At 31.5% G+C, this 21,342-nt stretch overlaps 1 protein-coding gene across 2 annotated transcripts in view; it reads right to left on the reverse strand.

Moving 5' to 3' along the window:
- The window catches only part of LOC127718227 (dnaJ homolog subfamily C member 10-like), a 45,471-nt gene that overhangs the window by 18,515 nt on the left and 5,614 nt on the right, over positions 1-21,342 (reverse strand). The window contains exons 1-11 of one of the 2 annotated variants that reach the window (XM_052224208.1): positions 20,635-20,721; positions 16,414-16,652; positions 15,320-15,488; positions 9,129-9,179; positions 8,318-8,403; positions 7,746-7,871; positions 6,151-6,301; positions 4,567-4,610; positions 3,732-3,854; positions 2,877-2,966; positions 582-701 (exon numbers count right to left, since the gene is read on the reverse strand). In XM_052224208.1, coding sequence (XP_052080168.1) covers positions 582-701; positions 2,877-2,966; positions 3,732-3,854; positions 4,567-4,610; positions 6,151-6,301; positions 7,746-7,871; positions 8,318-8,403; positions 9,129-9,179; positions 15,320-15,488; positions 16,414-16,614 — 1,161 coding nt within the window. In that variant the 5' untranslated portion in view covers positions 16,615-16,652; positions 20,635-20,721. Of the gene's footprint in view, positions 1-581; positions 702-2,876; positions 2,967-3,731; positions 3,855-4,566; positions 4,611-6,150; positions 6,302-7,745; positions 7,872-8,317; positions 8,404-9,128; positions 9,180-15,319; positions 15,489-16,413; positions 16,653-20,634; positions 20,722-21,342 lie in introns of those variants that run through there. The other variant, XM_052224209.1, reaches the window with a different exon arrangement.

Here is a 21,342-nt window from a genome sequence, read left to right on the forward strand (position 1 = left end):
ACTGTGTGGGACATAACTCAAGAACATATATGGAAATTGTAAACCCTGATCTTGTGACTTGCGACAAGTTTCGATCATGAAATAACATTTTTCGTACAGCAAGGAAGCATGTATCATTCATAAAAATTACAATCTTCCTTTTAAGAAAAAGAAAATTTAACTAAGTTATTAATTAGTATAAAAGTCTTTCAGGAAAAATCTGAAGAATATTCAGAATTCAAAGTAATGCTAATTTTAACACTGTTTTGTGACATTTTAAAATTTTATTTTTTGCTCCATGTTGAAGGCCTCACTATGTCTTGGAGATGTTGGAACAGCAATAAAAATGTTGTTCCTTTGTTTTTTGCTATACATGAACTGGTTTTGTGTCATGGATGGATATCCCATATCCTTTGTTTTTCTATTCTATAGTGGTTGGGACCACTGAAGGAAATTGTCGAAATGTGGCAAGTTTCTTTCTGAAATTTATTCTACAAAAAGCTATTTGGAGAATTGGAAGATTATTTCAAGGTTAAGCTTATTCCAACACTGTTTTGTGATATCAAAATTTTTATTCAAGAGTTGTTTCCCTTAGATGGTACCTTAATACCTTCCAGCATGGCTGGCAGTTTTCTGAATTCTATATCCTGACTACCATCCCCTTCCACAAAATGTATCAACCATGTATGATGTTGACCTGTCTTCAATCTGTTTATAATTTTCTGTAAGAAAGAAAATGCAACTTGTATTAAAGTTATCAATAATACATGTAGGATATGTCAGATTTCCCGGTGTCAGACAAATATAAATGACATACAATGAAATAGCAAATAAATAGACAAAACATCATTTTAATGGTCTTGATTTTCATTAAATAAGTGTGAAAGGACATTTATATTTATAAGATATCACCATTCAAATTAAATCAATAAGATTTTTCTGCATTAACAATGGGAACTTAAGAAATTTGAAATCAACATTATTTTTTATAGACTTAACCAAATCTTATCCTGACCAATATACATAGGTTTAAAATGTTTGAGTTTTTTTTAACAATATCAGTGTTTTCCATTCGGCATTTAAGCCGGGTGTGCCTACCACCTTCTTTTGAAAGCCGACCACCTTTCCATTTTAGGAGGTGGTCGGCTTTTTTTTCAAATTCTGGATTTTTTTTGGTTCCGCACCGTAAAAATTTGAATACTAATCGCGCTGATTTGTTTTCATTGACAAAAATGGTGGATCGTCAAATTTCAATGTTTTCTATTATTATTCGGGGGAAGAGAAAGGCAGATGACGATGGTGATAAGGAAAACTTTAGGCAAAATAAGTCAACTTAAAATGGATAGTTGTATTGAAATTGTTAAAATTGAAAAAAAAGTATCAAAACAACCAAAAAGTCACCTGCACGCGAGCGATCGCAAAAGTAAACAGGTTGGGAACAATCCCCAAATGAGGGACATTCCTCAAATGAGTGACAAGAGGTCGTCTTATAGTTGAAGAAAAGAAAAAAGAAAAACTAAGATTTTTTAACTTAAAAGGGGGAAAACTCGTTATAAAATTGAATCAAATTAAATAGTTTATTATTCCAATCAGGGTCCCACAGGGGGCATTTACAATTAACAATAATTTATGATAGTATAACTATAAGCAACAAACATGAGACATTGTACAGTTATGTAATATTTGGAACAACTTTTCTAAAAGAGGGTCCCTTTTTTTTAATGATAAAGTAGATATAAGTCCAGGATTATTACAAAATTCTCGGACATGTTTTGACCATATAATACCAAATAGATGTATAGTTCTTTGGAAAAGTTTCTATAAATGAAATAAATATGGTGCTCATTTGTATCTCCTGAAAAGTATCCTTCATAAAAGGGATAGTCATTACATTGAGAGGTTGTTCCCAAGCTGAGAAATATGAACAGGACTTTAAATGGCTAATCATCACAGAAGGAGGATGTTACTGTTCTGTGTACCAAAAATACAGCACTAAAGCAAGGAATAGGACAGAAATTTGTCAGGAGGAGGGAGTCCTGCAAAAGCCATCTGCTATTCAATTCCATTAAATGTGAATACAATACTAATAGTTATAGGAAGATGTGGTATGAGTGCCAATGAGACCCATTCTTTTTGTGACAACACCCACAGTAAAAAAACCCGGTTGGAAAAGTATAAAAAAAATAATACGACCGGTTGCAAGTGATTTTTTCAAAAGACCCACCTTACCTTAGTGAAAAATGGAGAACACTGAATATGTACATATATTTTTACAAAAAATATATTTAGAAATATGTATTTCTTTATTGTTAAAAGCCTTATGATTCCGTATGCATATGGGACATCACCTTTAAATAGTAATTTATATACCAGGGTGTTATATAATAGTATTGAAAATGCATTTATTTATAACATACATTCCTTTCTCTCAAAAAGTTCATCTGAAGGTACCAAGACCAAATAGATAAATATTCAGTGTCAACTACACAAATAATACAGAATGGTCTTGAGTCATAGATTATAGGTACTGAGTGTATCATTTTATATGCAGTTTTCCCTTTATTTGTCTTTTTTTTTCTATTGTATTCCTTGTATGTGTGCATCCAAATTTCAAGTTAATGGCTTTGGGTGTTTGTGATGTGGTTGGTTCCAAGGGGGCAATTTGGATGCATAAAGCTTTTATAGTGTTACTTTCATTGTGTGTACCCTTGTGTTTATATTTCACTTAATTTGCATTTTATCAGGAAAGTGTGTATAAGTTATAATATTTTACTTTACTGTACAGTGAACTACAAAGCTTTTTTTGTTGGTGTCTATGTTAGACTTATTTTTACCTATCTAGACATTGAGCCCTTTAATTTGTGACTCAAAATAACATCTGATAAACAGTACCATACCGTTAGAGTTTTTGAATCCAGGTTATCAACATCAGGTAACCATGACAACACTTGGTGAGCAATTTCTTGAGCATTTAAACTGGATATTTTCTGAAATATCAAGTCCTAATATTAGTTTTCTAAAATCATACATCTGGCTCAATTTAAATCATTACACATGATGTGTTTATGTGGGATATATATATATATATATATATATATATATATGGAAATATGTACAATATCAGTCTTCACGATAAATGAGTAGTCAGAAGCCGGATGCTTTTAAATTTCCTCGTGAGCCTGTGAAAACTAGTTTTACAGGCCTATAGAATTTAAACAAAATTCTGAAAAAATGGGGTGTGGGCCTGTGGTCCAAAAAGTTTGCTGTGAAGACTGCAATATTATCTAATATTTTTGAAAAAACATAAAACCCCTCATTTCGAATTTTGATAGGATTCTTGTATTTATAAGTCTTTTCCTGAAATCCCAATTCGGCATTTGTGTCCGTTGTTCAACAGTCTCATTTATTAATAAACACAAAAATTCAGTATTCACCAGAGACCAAATGATGTAGATGTTAACAACTATAAGTCACTGTGTTCTTAACTGTTTTAATGTTCAAGTATTTACAGCTTTTGAATAATTGTTCGCATCTGTAGACCCAAAAAAGTTCTTTAAATTTTTTTCATGTACCAGACCAGCTGCCATCTACAAATTTCTGTTTAATCATATACACACACAACAATTTTTCATTTCCCAGACCAGTTGCCACCTACAATTTTCTTTTTAATCATATACACACACGACAATTTTTCATTTCCCAGACCAGTTAATGTTGCCATCTACAATTTCTTTTTAATCATATACACATACCTTGCCGTCATCTTTTGTTACTTCTGCGGTAGGATAATAATATGTGCCATGTTCTATTCCAAGTTTCTCACAGAACTTTTGGTCTTTATGACAATCTACTGATGCAATATTGACCAAATCAGTCTGAAATCAAAAGTTATCAAATGCTGTGGATTCATTTAATTTCGTGGATACCTATTTTCGTGGTTTGAGGAAGATTTGTATTTTCTTGCATATTTGATTGATGGATTTGCCAAAGTCTGCATGCAAGGCTATAGAAAATTTAAATTTCATTGAACATTTAAATTCATGGATAACCTGTACCCATAAAATCCCCCAAAAGTTGGTATCACACGAATACTGAAACCTCAGTAGCATCAAGATTAAACAATCTGTCTAATATAATTTTGCCAAAAAATAGATACCATTATTACAAACTACAAGTTATGAAATGAATAAATTTGAAGACGCTAGACAATTATATGTCAGTTAATTTCAGTTTTTCAAAAAACTAAATTCCAGTAAATTTCGGATCATTTCTTGCTATCAATTGAAGATCTATTTTAATAGCTATTTTTTGCTTTGAGTGATTTGAGTTGATATCTCATTGACATATATATATATATATGTCAACTAATTTTATTGATTTTTAAGATATCTTAATTTTGAATAGTGTAGATATTTAGATAAAAATTGCCATATAAGAAACTCATTTTCTTACGTTCAGAAAATTAACTGTTTCACATATAAACCATTTCAACAGAAAACTTTAATAAATTCAAACTTGTAACATACACCCAAGATGAAAAAAACTTCTACCCTGTAAAATAACATATTTCAAACAGTAAAATATTACCAGTATTGCTGATAACTTGGTCGTTGCTGTTGATGACAGACAATCTGCAGAGAAAAAAACAAGGCAAATTATATAATGTAATACATATTTAATATTGAAATATACATAATATATGACCAGTGTCCTGTGTCAAAAGTGACTTCCCATTATTTTAGAGAACAAATGACAGAGGTTGAATTTTAACTTATGGGGGGGGGTGTGTTTAAACCCTTAAAGTTTTTTTTTTCTAAAAATATTACCAAAAATGTCTGTTTTCCTGACAAATAGGTTGTTGTTGACTTCATACTCAGTAGAAAATATCATGAATATGGAGGAAGATTGAAAAATAGACAAATTAACTAATTCATTACAGCATGTAAGTCATGTAAGTCCTACGGCAAGAACTTTATTAGACTCTGATTGATTAATAGATTAATTGGTGTTTAACTCCACTGTTGTGCTATTTCATGGCGGTCAGTTTTTCTTGGTGGAGGAAGATACCTCCCATGTCCCCCTCATTGGTGTTTAATCCATGAAAATAACTTATAAATTCATACTATTATTTCAAATTACAATACCTGTCATTAATTCACACTTTTCTGTGGCAATATTTTTCTTTTTGACACCAATACCATTAAAATCAATCCATTTGAGATACCGAAAGTGATTTCAATCAATTTTCCAACATTTGCCAGTACAGTTTAGTTAAAACTTTGATCTTATTGATATGAAATCAAATCCATAAAGCATTTTCAAAACTAATCAGTATCTAAACTCATAATGTTTTATGTAATCAAATCATAAAGTCAACTTTAAAACCTATTCCAAAAAAAATAAACGGAGAATGTGTCCCCATGGACACAGATGATGCCCTCGCTTGCATACAACATTATAAAGGGACATAACTCAAGAACAATAAAAGTGACGCTACCCAAATTTGTACTTGATCTGAGATTTGTGGTAATAAGTATTGTGTATAGGTCTCATAAATGTTTGGTTGGGACAAACTTAAGTTACAGAACCGAAACTTAAAATTTTGCAATTTTTTCGATTTTTAAAGGAGCAAAACTCGAAAATGATTAAAGTGACGCCACCAAAATTCAACTTGATCGGTAGTTCGTGGTAAAAAGCATTGTGTATAAGTTTCATAACATTTGGTTGAGGCAACTTAAGTTAGAGAACGGAAACAAAAATTTTTACAATTTTTCCATTTATAAAGGGGCATAACTATAGAACGGTTAAAGTGACACCCCTAAAATTCAAACTTGATCTGTGTTTTGTGGTAATAAGCATTGTGTATAAGTTTCATAACACTTGGTTGAGGCAAAATCAAGTTAGAGAACGGAAACCAATTTTGGGACGTACGGACAGACAAGGGTAAAACTTAATGCTCCCTCCGCTACGGCGGGGGCATAAAAATATATGGGGTGTTGAAAGGCACTTAAATTATTTTTGTATGGGTGGGGGGCAGGTCAAGAAGTACAAATTGTGTGGTTTTGCATGCAAATCAAAATGCTACTGTATGGGTAGTGGCCATGAAAAAAGTGCCTTCCAACCACCCAAAAATTGTTTTTCTGGAATAGTCCTAATCAAATGTCATAGTACCTCCACCATCTCCGCAGAATGATATCAACCATGGTAGCCCATTATCTTCAATCTCTTCCTCTGACCTCAGTGTATATGCATCAAACTCTATACTTTTTAGGGCAAACTTAACCATCTTTCGTGTTGTTCTATCCCCATGATATTTCTCAGTCTGAAAATAATATTGAAATTTCATCTACAGAAATCATAAACTAGATCTTCAATTATTTTTTTTCATTTATTAGCTCCGGAAAATAAAGTTCCAATCTTAATTCTGTAAAGTACAGTTTAAATCTATGAACATTTACTATCCTGCATTCTATTGATACCTATATTTTGGCATTGCACAAGATCATGTTTTTCTCTGAATGTTTTTGACGTCTTTACACTAAATCCATTAGATATGTATGGATTGATATTTAATCTTAGATACATGATTTTTTATAAATTATTTTCACCTTTGAACTAGCCTTCCGTTACTGCAAGTATTCTAAGGTTTGTACCTCATGTCTCAAGTTTTTTTTATGTGCAGATCTGACTAGTTAATTTTTTTTTCAACAGATTTTTATAGTTAGTTCTTATGTTGTGTATTTACATCACTGTCCCAGGTTAGGAAGAGGGTTGGGCGCTAACAAACATGTTTAACCCCACCACATTCTGTAAGTGCCTGTCCAGAGTCAGGAGCATTTAATTTAGTGGTTGTAGTTTGTTGCTGTATATAATATCTGTTTTTCATTTATAGTTATGTACATAAAGCAGGTAGCTAGTTTTCTCGTTTGAATAGTTTTACATTTGTCATGTCAGGTCCTTTAATAGCTTATTTTGCAGTATGGGTTTTTCTAATTGTTGAAAGCAGTATGGTGACCTGTAGTTGCTTACTTCTTCCTCATTTGGTCTCTAGTGGAAAGTCGTCTCATTGTCAATCAGGCCAAACCAAAAAGTATGTGTGTTATTTTACTGTTACATACTGAAAAAAAATAGGGTAGGTAGGAAGGGAATTTTTTTTTATTCTTAATATTTTTCACATTGAGTCTATGGGAGCATCATTGTGACTTTGACAGTGCTTAATCAAAAATGGAAAAAAAACTTAAGGGTAGGGGATAAAAATTAAGGTAGGTAGGGGTACAGTAAACACACATACTTTTCTGTTTGGCCTCATACCAAATCATCTTATTTATTATATATGGTGGATTCATTTAACTTTATGGATACCAATTGTTGTGGATTGAGGAAAACTGGCATTTTTTCTTGGATATCTGATTTTGTGGTTTGCCAAAATCAGCATATATGCATATAGCAAATTTGTAATTCATTGTACATTTAAATTCATGGTTCCCCTGTTCCAGTGAAAATTGGCATCCAATAAACAACAATGAGTCCACAGTAGTTTGAAACCCTATGATCCAGGGGTTTCATTATCTTTCAAGTTGACTGGTACATTCCTATTTGTAGGGGTAGTACTTTTCAATATATTCAATGAACATCTTATATAAAAATTCCTGAATTCAGGCGGTACTTATCAGTAGCATAGGAGGGTAAACGTACCGGGTACCGAACCTAATGAATGGCCTGGGCCCTATCTCTGTCAAGCATTGTATGAAATCTCAAAATCTTACCACAGGATACATGACTAGCGTAGGATATGACCGTATTCCCTGCATTCTACAAAGATTCCAATCATCTCCACAATTTACAGCTCCTATACGTATCACACCGGCAAGTTCCTGTGCTACTTCTCTCCACTGAAAGTAGAAACAAAATGTGTTTAATTTGTATTTTGAGGATGTTAGCTCCTCTTGTTTCTGACTTTTTGTCAGATATTCAGAATCCTCCAGTGTTATCAATGTATTTCTATTTAATATTTTGCCTGCCAGCCCCTTCTTTTCTTTTCATTATTTCATAACATATAGTTTGAAAAGCCAATTTAAATAAAAGAACAGAGTTCCAATGTCCCCCGCGTTGCACTTATTTAATATTTCCAAGGGGCATAACTCTTTTAAAAAAAGTCGATCGTCCACCATTATAACTTGGCTGAGATATTGCTGATATTAACATATAGTATAAGTTTTATAAATATCTGGCAAGAATCATGACAATGTAAAAGGGAAAACTCTTACTCCATCTATTTACAGCTCGTGCTAACTCATGACAATGTAAACGGGAGATAACTCTAACTAAATTTACTTACAGCTGGTGCCAAGTCATGACAATGTCCACAATGTGGTGAGTAATAATTGATAAACCAGGTATCCCCCGATTCTTCTACCGATTGTTCTGTAAAATATAAAGTAGGAATTATGAATCAAATTTCAGAATTTGTTATAGATAATATTCCACTAACAAAACAACAAAATTAATTTGTGAAGGTGTGTTTTGCAAGGACAATTTAAAGGTGGTTAAAGAGTTTCATATTTTTCATATTCCATTATCAAAATCAGTTATTATGTGTAATCATAGGAGTTAATTCTCCAGATATCTATATTAAATGTTCTCCTTTAAAGATCTAGATAGCAAGATCATTGAGTCAGGCATTCAGTTACCTTTTTTCATTAATTTATTTCATACCTCCATCGCTACACATTTGGTAAAATTTAAAAATTTATTTTACTTTTTTTAAATGTTTGATAATAAAATAATGTGTTGTACGCATATATTTCATGCAAGTATTGACATAAATTCACAAATTTATTTGGTTTAAGGGTGTTACCTAACAGACATTAAAAAGACATAATAAATAGCAAATCTGGCAATAAACTGGAATAATATCTCTTCAACCATTTTTGTTTAAAATCATAATTGATCAATACTGTGCAACACAAATATCAACCATGCAAGCAAAATGATGTGTCCTTTGTTTTTCTGTTATTTTCATTTCTAGGAATACAATCACTGCTCTGACATAAGGTATACTTATATATATATTTTTTACATAATTTTGTTTGATTATAGCAACAGTATATAAGTTTACTTGCTTGTTTATTTCTGTAAAATGCACTCACCAAAGTCTGACTTGCTTAATGTTATAATCTCCTTATCATCATCATATAAACCTGTAAAAAGATGCTAAAATAAAATGTGTGTATGAGGAATAAGTAAACCAAACCTGCTAGTAAAAATAAGATTGAAAATTGATACTGTGGATTCATTATTATTCGTTGGATACCCATTTTCGTGGATTTCGTGGGTACAGGTGAACCACGAAATTAAATGTTCAACGAATAACAAATGTTCTATAGACTTGTATGAAGATTTCAGCATAGCCACGAAATTAAATATCAACGAACATGCAAGTTTTCCTTAATCCACGAAAATTGGTACCCACGAAAATAAATGAATCCACAGTAGATGATTGCTCAATATCCAGTGGCAAATGTAACATTCATATTCAGGATGATATCCAGTTTATGCAATTGCAGTAAAATGAAGATACCCTGTGTTCTACTAATCTTACATGCTGATTTGGATTTTATTTGGAAGCTCAAAAGGTAACAGTCTGATGGCAGACATGTGACCCTACATTGAAATATTATTCTGACCCAGGGTAGACCAGTCTACCCTTATTCCTGAATGCTGCTTTTTGGGTATAGAATCAAATATCAATAATTCTAAATCTTTGTTTTGACCTGTAGGAATCAAGCAAATTACATTCTGTACAAGATAAAAGCATGCTATCAAGAGGCAATTAAGGTGGTTTAAGATGAAAGGATCATAATTTTTTGGTTCCACTTTTTTTTTACTGATTCCCTTTGAAAGTATTGCCATTCACAGTAATCAGTGTCTGTTTCTTTGACAAATCTTTGATAATAGTTTTTTTTTGTTTAACATGTACATGTTAAAAAAAATTAATCAACTGAAAGATGTTTGCCTGAGTCAAGTGGCAAGTATTTCAAACAAATCATAAATGATGACAACTGAAACAAGACACCACAAAATGTATTTAAGTGCCAGTCTTTGTAAGAATCAGGCAATGTAGAAAATTTTCAGAACATGACTGATAAAAACCCACTGCCCAAAACATACTATATTGAAGTTACCCTCATCCTGAGTTAGAAATGTTAGGTCTTTTGTTTCTGGGCAAAGTCAAAATAAATGGTCCAAATTTTAAATTTTTGACCAAATTTCAACATTGTTTCAGTGCATTTTCTTTTGTTGTATCTTGATACATATACATTTAAGTTAATAAATCCAAAAGGATATAAAAAAAGTATAAAGAAATAAAAAAGTTCTGAAACTTTATTGACATAAACCAATAAACAAAATTTAAATCAAGTATACATTTTTGGAATATGATTTCAGACAAACAATATCAAATATTTATATTTTGTTCACCCCAATTGATTGCAGAGATCCAAACATTACTTTTGATGCAATGATTAATAATCTCCTCTTTGATTATCCTTTTTTTTTTTATGTTTTTGGCTTTTTTTTGTATCAATTCATTTAAAATTGATTGAAAAAGTTTTGATTAAAACATAAATCATCAATTAGTTGATAAAAAAACTTCTCCATATTAAAATGAACCCTTTTTCAAATTCACAGAGTAAAAAAAACTGATTGATAAATCTTTTAATAAAGAAGATATATCAAAAAGAAAATACATCCAATTTCCCCTGTTTTTGTTGCACTCCTGACATATTATACACCAAACAAAAAATACAGAAACTAGAACAAAATACTCATGATTTTTAAAAATTTGTAATCATTGCTGATTTATAAAGACCTAAATCTGTCATTTCAATGTTATTTCTATTTTAACTTATGCATCTTATGCATTTCAGATCATATTTAAATTGATTTCTCTGACACATTATTATTAAAATCAGGTTAAGTTACCAAACTATGAACTAAATTCTATTTAATATTCAGCAGAATTGTTGTTTGACAACTTATAAAGAGATCTGCAATCTTCAAAGTTTTTCTGAACTATAATTTTTTTTTAAATTATTACCTATATAAGGTACTTTATTTCTCCTATTCTGTTGCACTCCTGACACTCAATATATACATGTATCATATCAAAGCAGTTATACATCATCAAAATAGTCCATGATTTCTAGATGAAGTGTATATACCTTTCAGATTTAACGTTTTAATTTCATTTAAACAATATTTTTGAACTTTTTCATATTTATTACTTATTGTATACAGAAGTTCAAGTCTCATCACATTACGCTACTATTTTTTTTTAAATGGCAGTCTTTGCTGGTTTAGAATGGGGTGAATTTTGTGGCTTGATGTGTAGAATATTCCTGCAAAATATCTTTGGAAAATCTCAAGTATTAAAAAAATGACGTTAAAAATAGATGCCAAAATTGTCAGGAGTGCAACACTTTTTTGTGACATTTTGAAAAAATACTTTTTTTTAAAGACACAGCAAATTGTTGTATGGAGGTATGTGCCTTAAATTCTAATTTGTTTTACAACTATTATGTCTTAGTGATGATTTTAGATTAGAATGAAGCTTTTCCATTAAACCATTTTGATACAGATGTGTTTTGAAAAAAAGTAGTGCCCTGTCAGGAGTGCAACACATAAATTAGTACAACTGAGGAATAGAATGATTTTTGAATATATGAATCACACTTAAACATAAACAAAAGTCAATCCTGTTAAAAAAAGATATGTCCTTTCCAGAATAAATACTTTATTAACCTGATTATTCATATAAATGATGTGTGATAGTCAAGTAAAAAAGGCTTCCCTATAAATGTCAGGAGTGCAACTTTGAAGTTTAAAGACTCACACTTAATAAATACAAAAGCCAACATATTGTTCTGTTTTATTTTTCAAAAGATACTATACTAGATACAAGATTGCACCCAAAGAGTAGCCTGATAGACAAGGAATTTATCTTTTTGCACCATTTCTTTGATGTCAGGAGTGCAACAGTTTTAAAATGTTATTTTCTTGGGACTTATATTTTAAGATAATATCAGCTCCTTGTGACTTATTTGCCTTCAAATATGTTTTCTTACTACATGTATTTAGGCTACATGTATGAGTTATAATAAATTCCTAAAGGTGAATTTCAAAGCAGGACTTTGATCCAAAAATTATTGTTTGTCACAAGCAATTATATCTGAATGATGAATTTTTATATAATTTTTGAATTTAGGAAACTTATTGTCATAAACTGTGTCTTTTGATAAGAAAATAACCATATTTCAATTTAAAAGTTTTATAATGGTTTCATGTCATGCAAGTAATACTTATCAAATTATTATAACTGTAATAACAAACAATTAATTGTGTTGAACTCCTGACATGAATTTTCCATAACAAGCAGTTTTGCACATTTTGAGTTCAATTTATATGATCCAACCTTTAAATGAATGAAAGATGGGAAAGATGGTTGTGAAACTGAACTTTAGAAGAAAATCAGACAGGCTAAGTGCATACAAACACACCATCAAAGTCAACAACAACTTCAACTTTGAGGAGTAGAAAATTGAGAAAAACTCTGAAAGAAGATCCACCTAAAGGACACACTAGACAAATATAAGCAAAGAAAACAAAACAATGTAAAATTAAATTACAAAGACTTAGACCTGAAGACAAAAACACAGATGGAGAAAATGAAAAAAACAAAACAGAGATTGGCAACAGAAGAAAAGAAGAAAATTGACACAAGCCAAAAAAGTTGCAAACCAACAGAAAAATGTCCAGTCGAGAAGCAAAAGTACCGGTGCAGATACACTTTCTAGAAAAATCAGAAAGAGAAGACAAAGTATAAGGAACATTCTTCCTTCTTCAACCCAAACCTTGGCCTAAAACAATTGAATACATTATATCCACAGCTACACCAAGGCAGTTGTAAGAACTAATCAGTACTGATGGAAGTGTGCAAGAAATTGATGGGTGCCGAAGTGGAAACAGAGACCCCTTATAGATCTGGAAACTGTAGAAAAGAAACTGGCATTTTCAAAAAGAAAAGAAGGCTACCTGAAAAGTTTAGAACTAAGGGACTCTTTAAAAATGCCATTTTCTTTTCAACAGTTTTCAGATCTTTGAGGGGTTCCTCAACTTTGTTTATACTTCGGCACCCATCAATTTCTTGCACACTTCCATCAGTACTGATTAGTTCTTACAACTGCCTTGGTGTAGCTGTGGATATAATGTATTCAATTGTTTTTCTCAATTTTCTACTCCTCAAGGTTGAAGTTGTTGTTGACTTTGATGGTGTGTTTGTATGCACTTATCCTGTCTGATTTTCTTCTATAGTTCAGTTTCACAACCATCTTTCCCATCTTACATTCATTCAAAGGTTGGATCATAAAAATTGAACTCAAAATGTGCAAAACTGCTTGTTATGGTAAATTCATGTCAGGAGTGCAACAAAATTAATTGTTTGTTATAACAATTATAATAATTTAATTAGTATTACATGAAACCATTATAAAACTTTTAAATTGAAATATGGTTATTTCCTAATCAAAAGACAAAGTTTAAGACGATAAGCTTCCATAATTTGAAAATAATATGAAAATTCATCATTCAGATATTTTTGCTTGTGACAAAAAATAATTCTTGGATCAAAGTCCTGCTTTGAAATTCACCTTTAGGAATTTTTTATAACTCAAACATGTAGCCTAAATAGTTAGAAAACATGTTTAGATGCAAATAAGTCACAAGGAGCTGATATTATCTTAAAATATAAGTCAAAGAAAATAACATTTTAAAACTGTTGCACTCCTGACATCAAAGAAATGGCGCAAAAAGATAAATTCCTTGTTTATCAGGCTACTCTTTGGGTGCAATCTTGTATCTAGTATAGTATCTTTTGAAAAATAAAACAGAACAATATGTTGGCTTTTGTATTTATTAGGTGTGAGTCTTTAAACTTCAAAGTTGCACTCCTGACACTCATAGGGAGGCCTTATTTACTTGACTCTCACATATTATTTATACCAATAATCAGGTAAATGAAGTATTCATTCTGGAAAGGACAAATTTGTTTTACAGGATTGACTTTTGTTTATGTTTAGGTGTGATTCATTTATTAAAAAATCATTCTATTCCTCAGTAGTACTAATTTGTGTGTTGCACTCCTGACAGGGCACTACTTTTTTTCAAAACACATCTGTATCAAAATGGTTTAATGGAAAAGCTTCATTCTAAGCTAAAATCATCACTAAGACATAATAGTTGTAAAACAAATTAGAATTTAAGGCACATACCTCCATACAACAATTTGCTGTGTCTTTAAAAAAAAGTATTTTTTCAAAATGTCACAAAAAAGTGTTGCACTCCTGACAATTTTGGCATCTATTTTTAACGTCATTTTTTTTAATACTTGAGATTTTCCAAAGATATTTTGCAGGAATATTCTACACATCAAGCCACATCATTTGAAATTACTTTATTCAATCAAATGATCAGTATGATTGATAAATATTGCTTTATATGCAGGGAACCATTTTTTTTTACTTTGCCCATCTGCGTGTCTGGTAATTCAAGAAATCTCTAGATAACTTATGGTTAGAATGATAGAAAATTAAGGAGTTAGTCCCTGTAATTTTAATTTTGTGTGCATTTCAACCAAGTTATAAGAACAGGAAAAGAAAACGAATGTTATATTTGTGCATCATTATAAAATTTGAACATAAAGTAATGTCAACTTGAGTGGGTTTTTGTTTGTCATGTTTCACTACTGCCTGATTCTTAGGCAGATTGGTATTTAACATTTACTAAGACCAAAGTAATATATATATTCATTACCGACTGTGTGAGATGCTCATTGGTTGTCAAGGTTGTTTAACACAACCATTTTACAAAACCACCAAATCATATTACGTAACATCCGGTTGCATACAAAAAAGGGTTGAAAAAAATATTCCCTTGAATTTGACATTTGTAGGAAATTAATCCTACATTTCATTGCACTAAAAAATTTCTAAGTCATAAACATATACCTTGGGTGTTTCAAAGCACCATTCTTTTTTTATTTGGTGTTTCTATAAGATATTTTGGGAACTTGAGGTTACATGGTTACTAAAGCTTGTAAACAGGAAAGAAAAGGTGGAAATTTGATTGGTTAAATTCCAGTGATGCCAAGTATATCTTTATTTGAAACAAAGATAAATTCTGCACAATTTTTTGAAAAGTGCAAATTTAACAAAGACTAATAGGGAAAAACAATGGTGATATTTTGTAACACCTACAAACCGTGATGAAATTAAAGAAAATATACCAAATTCTTCTTGATAAAATTTCCAACTTTCGTATCTATTTCCACCATGGAAATCGTCTTTCAAGCCTTCTTCCCCGTGCATGTCATACTTTTTACGTAAATCTTCATCTTTTAAAACTTCATACGCTCTGTTTATTTTTAAAAAGTTATCGTGAGCTTCTGGATTATCCTTTAACATATAAAGAAAAATAATTAAACTTTTGCATAAATAATAAATGTCCTATGTAAGAATATATAAATAATCATGAATAAGAATGTATCCATAGTACACAGATGCCCCACTCGCACTATCATTTTCTATGTTCAGTGGACCTTGAAATCGGGGTCAAAACTCTAATTTGGCATTAAAATAAGAAAGATCATATCATACATGTAGGGAACATGTGTACTAAGTTTCAAGTTGATTGGACTTCAACTTCATTAAAAACTACCTTGACCAAAAACTTTAACCTGAAGTGGGACGGACGGACGGACGGACGAACGCAGGCACAGACCGAAAAAACATAATGCCCCTAGGTAGGGTATAAAAATGGAGATATACTACACATCAATGAGACAGCAACGCAATAACACAGGGTCAGACTACATCTTTGACAGAGTGAATCTCCAACCCTTATCAATCTCCTTAATTTCTGAAGAAATTTGTCAGAACTACACCCGTATTTGAGGCTTTCAATTATATAATTAAAACCATGCATGTTTCTGAATGTTCACATATCACTAAATAATGAAACCCTTTCAAATCCTTAGGGAAGAAACCTTAAAAAATCTTCAATTTAAGGAATCATATATCATGTATATTGTTTGTACATCATGTAGTGCTGACATATTAGTTCTGAAAAAATGTAATAGTAGAAATGAAATTGGAAGTATTATTATACAAATATTTTTTCAAATATCATGAATACATATATATGTATCAGTATATATGCAGCACCATGTTATCATGGCATGCATTATAATTAAGACCCTTAGAAGAACACTCTTAGCAATTTTTTTTAAAAAGAAAAGCTTATCACGATGAAATTGAATTGACCAATTGGTAAGATGGTTAACAAATAAATGATGTTTTGCTGTAAACATGGTAAACAAACCTGGTTTTTATCTGGATGCATGGTAACAGCTAACTTTTTAAAAGCTTGTCGTATTTCTTTTGTGTTAGCACTTCTTTGAATTCCTAACAGTTCATAATAGTCATCAGCAAGAGTCGCAGTCAATACACAAATAAATAATATGAAAACACTTGTAAATAATCGTTTGATCATTGACATATCAGTACATAATAAAATCTGCATGATGGTTGATTAGCTGTTGTACACTACAGTATCTTGTCCTGAAAAGAAAAAGAAAAGTTATATATAGGAGCCTGTTGTTCAGTTGTTGTAATTTGTTGATGTGGTTTTTTTATATAGATTAGACCGTTGGTTTTCCTGTGTGAATTGTTTTACACTAGTCATTTTGGGGCCCTTAATAGCTTGCTGTTCGTTGTGAGCCAAGGCTCCATGTTGAAGGCCGAATTTTCACACATTGTGACTTGGATGGAGAGTTGTCTCATTTGCACTCATACCACATCTTCTTATTTCTATGTTATAAAATGAACACTTTTTATCAACTAGTTAACAAGATTTAAAAAAAAAAAATTTGTGCACATATACCTGGTTTCAACTTCAACTTCAGTAAGGGGTATGACTTAAACAAGTAATTTTATTATCACCTGTTTTAGGGATTCGAAAATTTCAGTAATCACCTATTAAAGTAATTTTGGCAGTGATTAAGCTAGTGCTAGTCATTTTCAGCATTTACGAAATGGTTTTATAATGACAAAAGTATTTCTAATCAATCTTGTCACTTAAATTCTGAAAGTGTAAAAACATTTTTGCATGATAATACTATAATTCTTCATGTCTTCATGTTTCTGACAAGTTTATGACCCTCAGCTAATTAACCTCTACAACAGCAGTCTTTGCACTCAGCCAGAGGCCCACCAGCCCAGGCTTGTAAAATGCTGTCGGGCCTGTAAAAATCATCTCTACAAGCCAATAAAATCTAACTAAAATTTTTGTAAAATTAAGCTTCGGGCCTATAAGTTAAAAGTTTATCGTGAAGACTGTAACAGGTGTTATAAGCTGTGATTACAGGTAATCCACTTATCGCCACCGAATGGGTCACTAATCGGTTAATTAATAAGCATCATAACTGACCATCATAATTATTTTTCCCAGTAAAATTGGTCAGTCGGCATTTCAATTTCAATATTTCTAAAATGACCACAATTTGCAGTTCGTTTATCGTAGTTATGTCATTTGAACAAAATTGTCCCCCCCCATGACAGTTTGCATTTTAATTTCAATATTTCTCAAACGATCACAATTTCCATTTTTTTGTCATAGTTTCGTAATATGAACGTATTTTCATCATATCTGATCATGCTTATATAACTTTTCATCAAAAACTTTCGACAATTTGATTAAAAAAGATAGAACTTTATTCAAAACAATGAGAAATGTTTTCACGAGTCAAACTGGTGATTTCTTCACTATGTACTGCGCATGCGTGAAAGTACTCTTTTAAATTTGACACTTAAACGTAAAATAGGAAATCAAGTATCAAATTAAAGGAGAGAGATAGACAAATATTATATATGTCTTACTAAGCAACTTAATTTCCTGCCTTTTGTTAAACACAGAAACCAATCTGTAGATGAATCCGGATTCATTCTGAAATTTCTAAGTCATTTCCGTTTTCTATTTCGTTTAAAAATCAAAAGTTAATGTGATCTATTCTTGATTAATTTACTATATACATGATATACAGTCATTAGAACCGTTCCAACAAGGATTTGTTCAAATCCTTAGTTCCAAATTTATAGAAATGAATTCTAAATATTGATTTAAACATTTTTACAAGGATAATGATTATGTAGTGAAATAGTTGTACTTTGCATACATTTAATAACTCCATAGTTTTTACACATTTATTCTTTGGTCCTCTACTTTCCAAATCAACATAAATGGTTAAGCTCAGTCACTTGTTAAAAATAGAAACATGTCCAATATCACTACACAGAATTTTTTTGTGTACGCACAACTTTTGTGTTCCTCAATTTGAGGGGCATTAGGGATATTGACCTAACTGAACTGAAATTGGGAACTAGGTTAACTGCCTAGCATGCCTGAGTCCTTCAAAAGTGTATATAGCTAGTAATATACATGATATACTTGGTCCCATGCTGTTTCCCAAAATAAGGTTGATTTTCATCTCGGGCAAAAGTGAGTAAAGCCCTCAAAATCCTAGCTAAAACCCTGGATTTTGGTGTTTCATTTGATCTTCAAATGCTATTTTAATTAATTTTCCATTAAATTACCATTTTGCTGTAATTTTCCTTCATACATTTGTAGATCAATAATCCCTTTCTCATGTTTCTCTTGTATATTAATTTCATCAGTGTGCTAAAGTACCCTTGGGAATTTTTCTGTAATCAAATATTCATTAACTACTCTTATAATCAGACAAAGGTCAACAATTAAAAGTAACCTGATTGGCCTTCCACTTAGAATGATCAACTTCAAGGTTTAGTCCTAATCTTCAAATTATATATTCAGTTTATGCATATATTTCAAATAAACAATAATGGACAATGTGTTGATCACTGTTATTCATTTTGTAATGTTTGTACAACTACATGTTAATTTTTCAGAGAAGTTGTTGGGCTTGATGTGGCAGAATGAACAGGGGTTCAAATTAACATTTGGTACTGGAAGGTGTTGAAAAGAACCTTATATCTATTTAACTAATCAGGCTTACATTCATGACATTGCTGCTTGAGAATACATTGTCCAAGTTTAGTGTCTGACAATTAATCTTCAGACTTAAAATTTGGGTCACTTTCATGGATCCACTGCTTTAAACAAGATACATGCTGGGGTGTCACTTCGTATATTTTCATTGGGTCTATTTTAAGATTTTGTGTTCCCCTTACAAGTGCACTCTCGTTTTCTGAATGGATGAGGAACTTCTGGCAGTAGGTGCATGACTTTAGACCAGTTGATTCATCAAAATATAGCCACGGTTCGATCGATTTTCCAGTGGGGCTTAAATGTCGTTCTCGTTTTTCACAATCGCATTTCATTTTTGGGTTCTTGTGAGATCTTCAAGTTTCTTTTGAAAACGTTAAAGACACAGGCACTTGTTTCTATCCATGATGGGAAGGTTGAATATATCCTTCTATATTTATGGATAGTCAACCTTCCCATGGATAGAAACAAGTGCCTGTGGTTGAAGACCGTTCATAATCTTCAGGCTTTCTCTTGGAAGACGTGACACCAAAGTGAAACGGACTCATTATGTTTGAAAATATCTTAATGATTAAATGATTTGACACGTGACTTCTCGCAACTATTTATAACCTTGTGTTTCCAAGAAATACATGGTTAAAAATAACTTTTATCACTAGTCGGCAAGGTCAGGGATGAAACATTTTTTTATCTCAATTTCAATAATAATATGGCTTAAAAATGACGATAAAGATGGTTAAAAAGGTCAGCAAAGATCATTTTTATTTCCTTTAAAATCGAAAGTCCGTTGGGCGTAGGTAATTACCAAAACGAAAGTCCGACTGCAACAGTGGAAGGTCACAGACCTTGGACCACCGCTAATTTGAACCCCTGAATGAACTGTCAAATATTTAACATCATAAAATACTAAATCAATTAAATGTTGTCATGTGATCTGTACTGTAAATGCCAGAACTTTTCGGTCAGTTTTTCAACAAACTGATTTTCTGGTGCCATTGACAAGCACTATCCAGAAAAAAGGATTTTTCCTGTACAATTTCATTTAAGTTTTTCATATTCAAATTAGAGACACATCACAGGTCAGAGACAAAACAATATGGCCGTCTCTTGAATGACAAAATGAATCTATAACTAGCTTTAAAGGTATTTTCAAAGTGTTAACTTAATGGACGCAGCTGAACAGCCAATAAATGATATCATGTGTACAGAATGGTGCTGCTAGTGTAAATAGCGACAGATCAAAGTGAGATAGTTTAAAAAAAATCACACAAATAAGAGTTTATAGGGCTTGATAAGGGATTCTGCGGCTACCAAATCAGAAAATTGCTCCAGACACCAAATCACAATTTTTCGTACTAGTGTGGATAGCAAACGGAGGATTGACAGAAACAAGTACCTGTGGAAAATAACTAAACTTATAGAAAGTATGCAGTCTTGAATGACGTGTAAAACAGACACTTAAGACATGAAATGTGAAGGCAATGGATTATCATTAAAAATAACTTAAAGTCAATCATGTACCGTTTAAATCTGGTTTATAGTCCACGGCACAAAAAACGTCTGCATGTGGAGTACCGGATGTTGTCAACGTGTATTTGCGCACGCGTACTCTTTCTCTAGACGGTCTCACTAATTAAGGACAAGAAGAATTTTAGCGACAAGAAGCGACAAGAAGAATAATTTAGCGACAAGAAGAATGAATTTAGCGACAAGACTATATATATATATGCTATTTAGCGACAAGAAAACAAATTTAGCGACAAGACAGTGAATATAAATTTATAGAAAAAGTCATTATTTAAAGTAATTTAAAGCATCACGCATTTTTGAAACCTAGATCTAAATGCTACATAATTTTATTTACAGCAAATATTACGTTATATTCTTGCCTCCCCATGTCGCTAAAGTTATATTTGCTTAAGAGCAACAAAAACACATCTATTTCCAAAGCACGTTTATTTCAAAGAGACAGATAACATCACATCAAATATGCATCATCGTCATACAAAGGGACACAACTCTCACGACTTAACTACAAAACACATACGACCATACAATACATATATATAACACCTGACATATGATATTAATTTTTACTTGTGTTTCAGAACAATTATATATTCATCTTATGATTTTTTTAACACTTTTTTCGTCTAATATATAATGAACTGACTGCATTCAAAATGCATTATTTGTGCATCATTGTCCAGAAAATACAGACATAATTTG

The sequence above is a fragment of the Mytilus californianus genome, unplaced genomic scaffold (genome assembly GCF_021869535.1).
Source record: "Mytilus californianus isolate M0D057914Y unplaced genomic scaffold, xbMytCali1.0.p SCAF_10, whole genome shotgun sequence".
NCBI classification, from domain to species: Eukaryota; Metazoa; Mollusca; class Bivalvia; order Mytilida; family Mytilidae; genus Mytilus; species Mytilus californianus.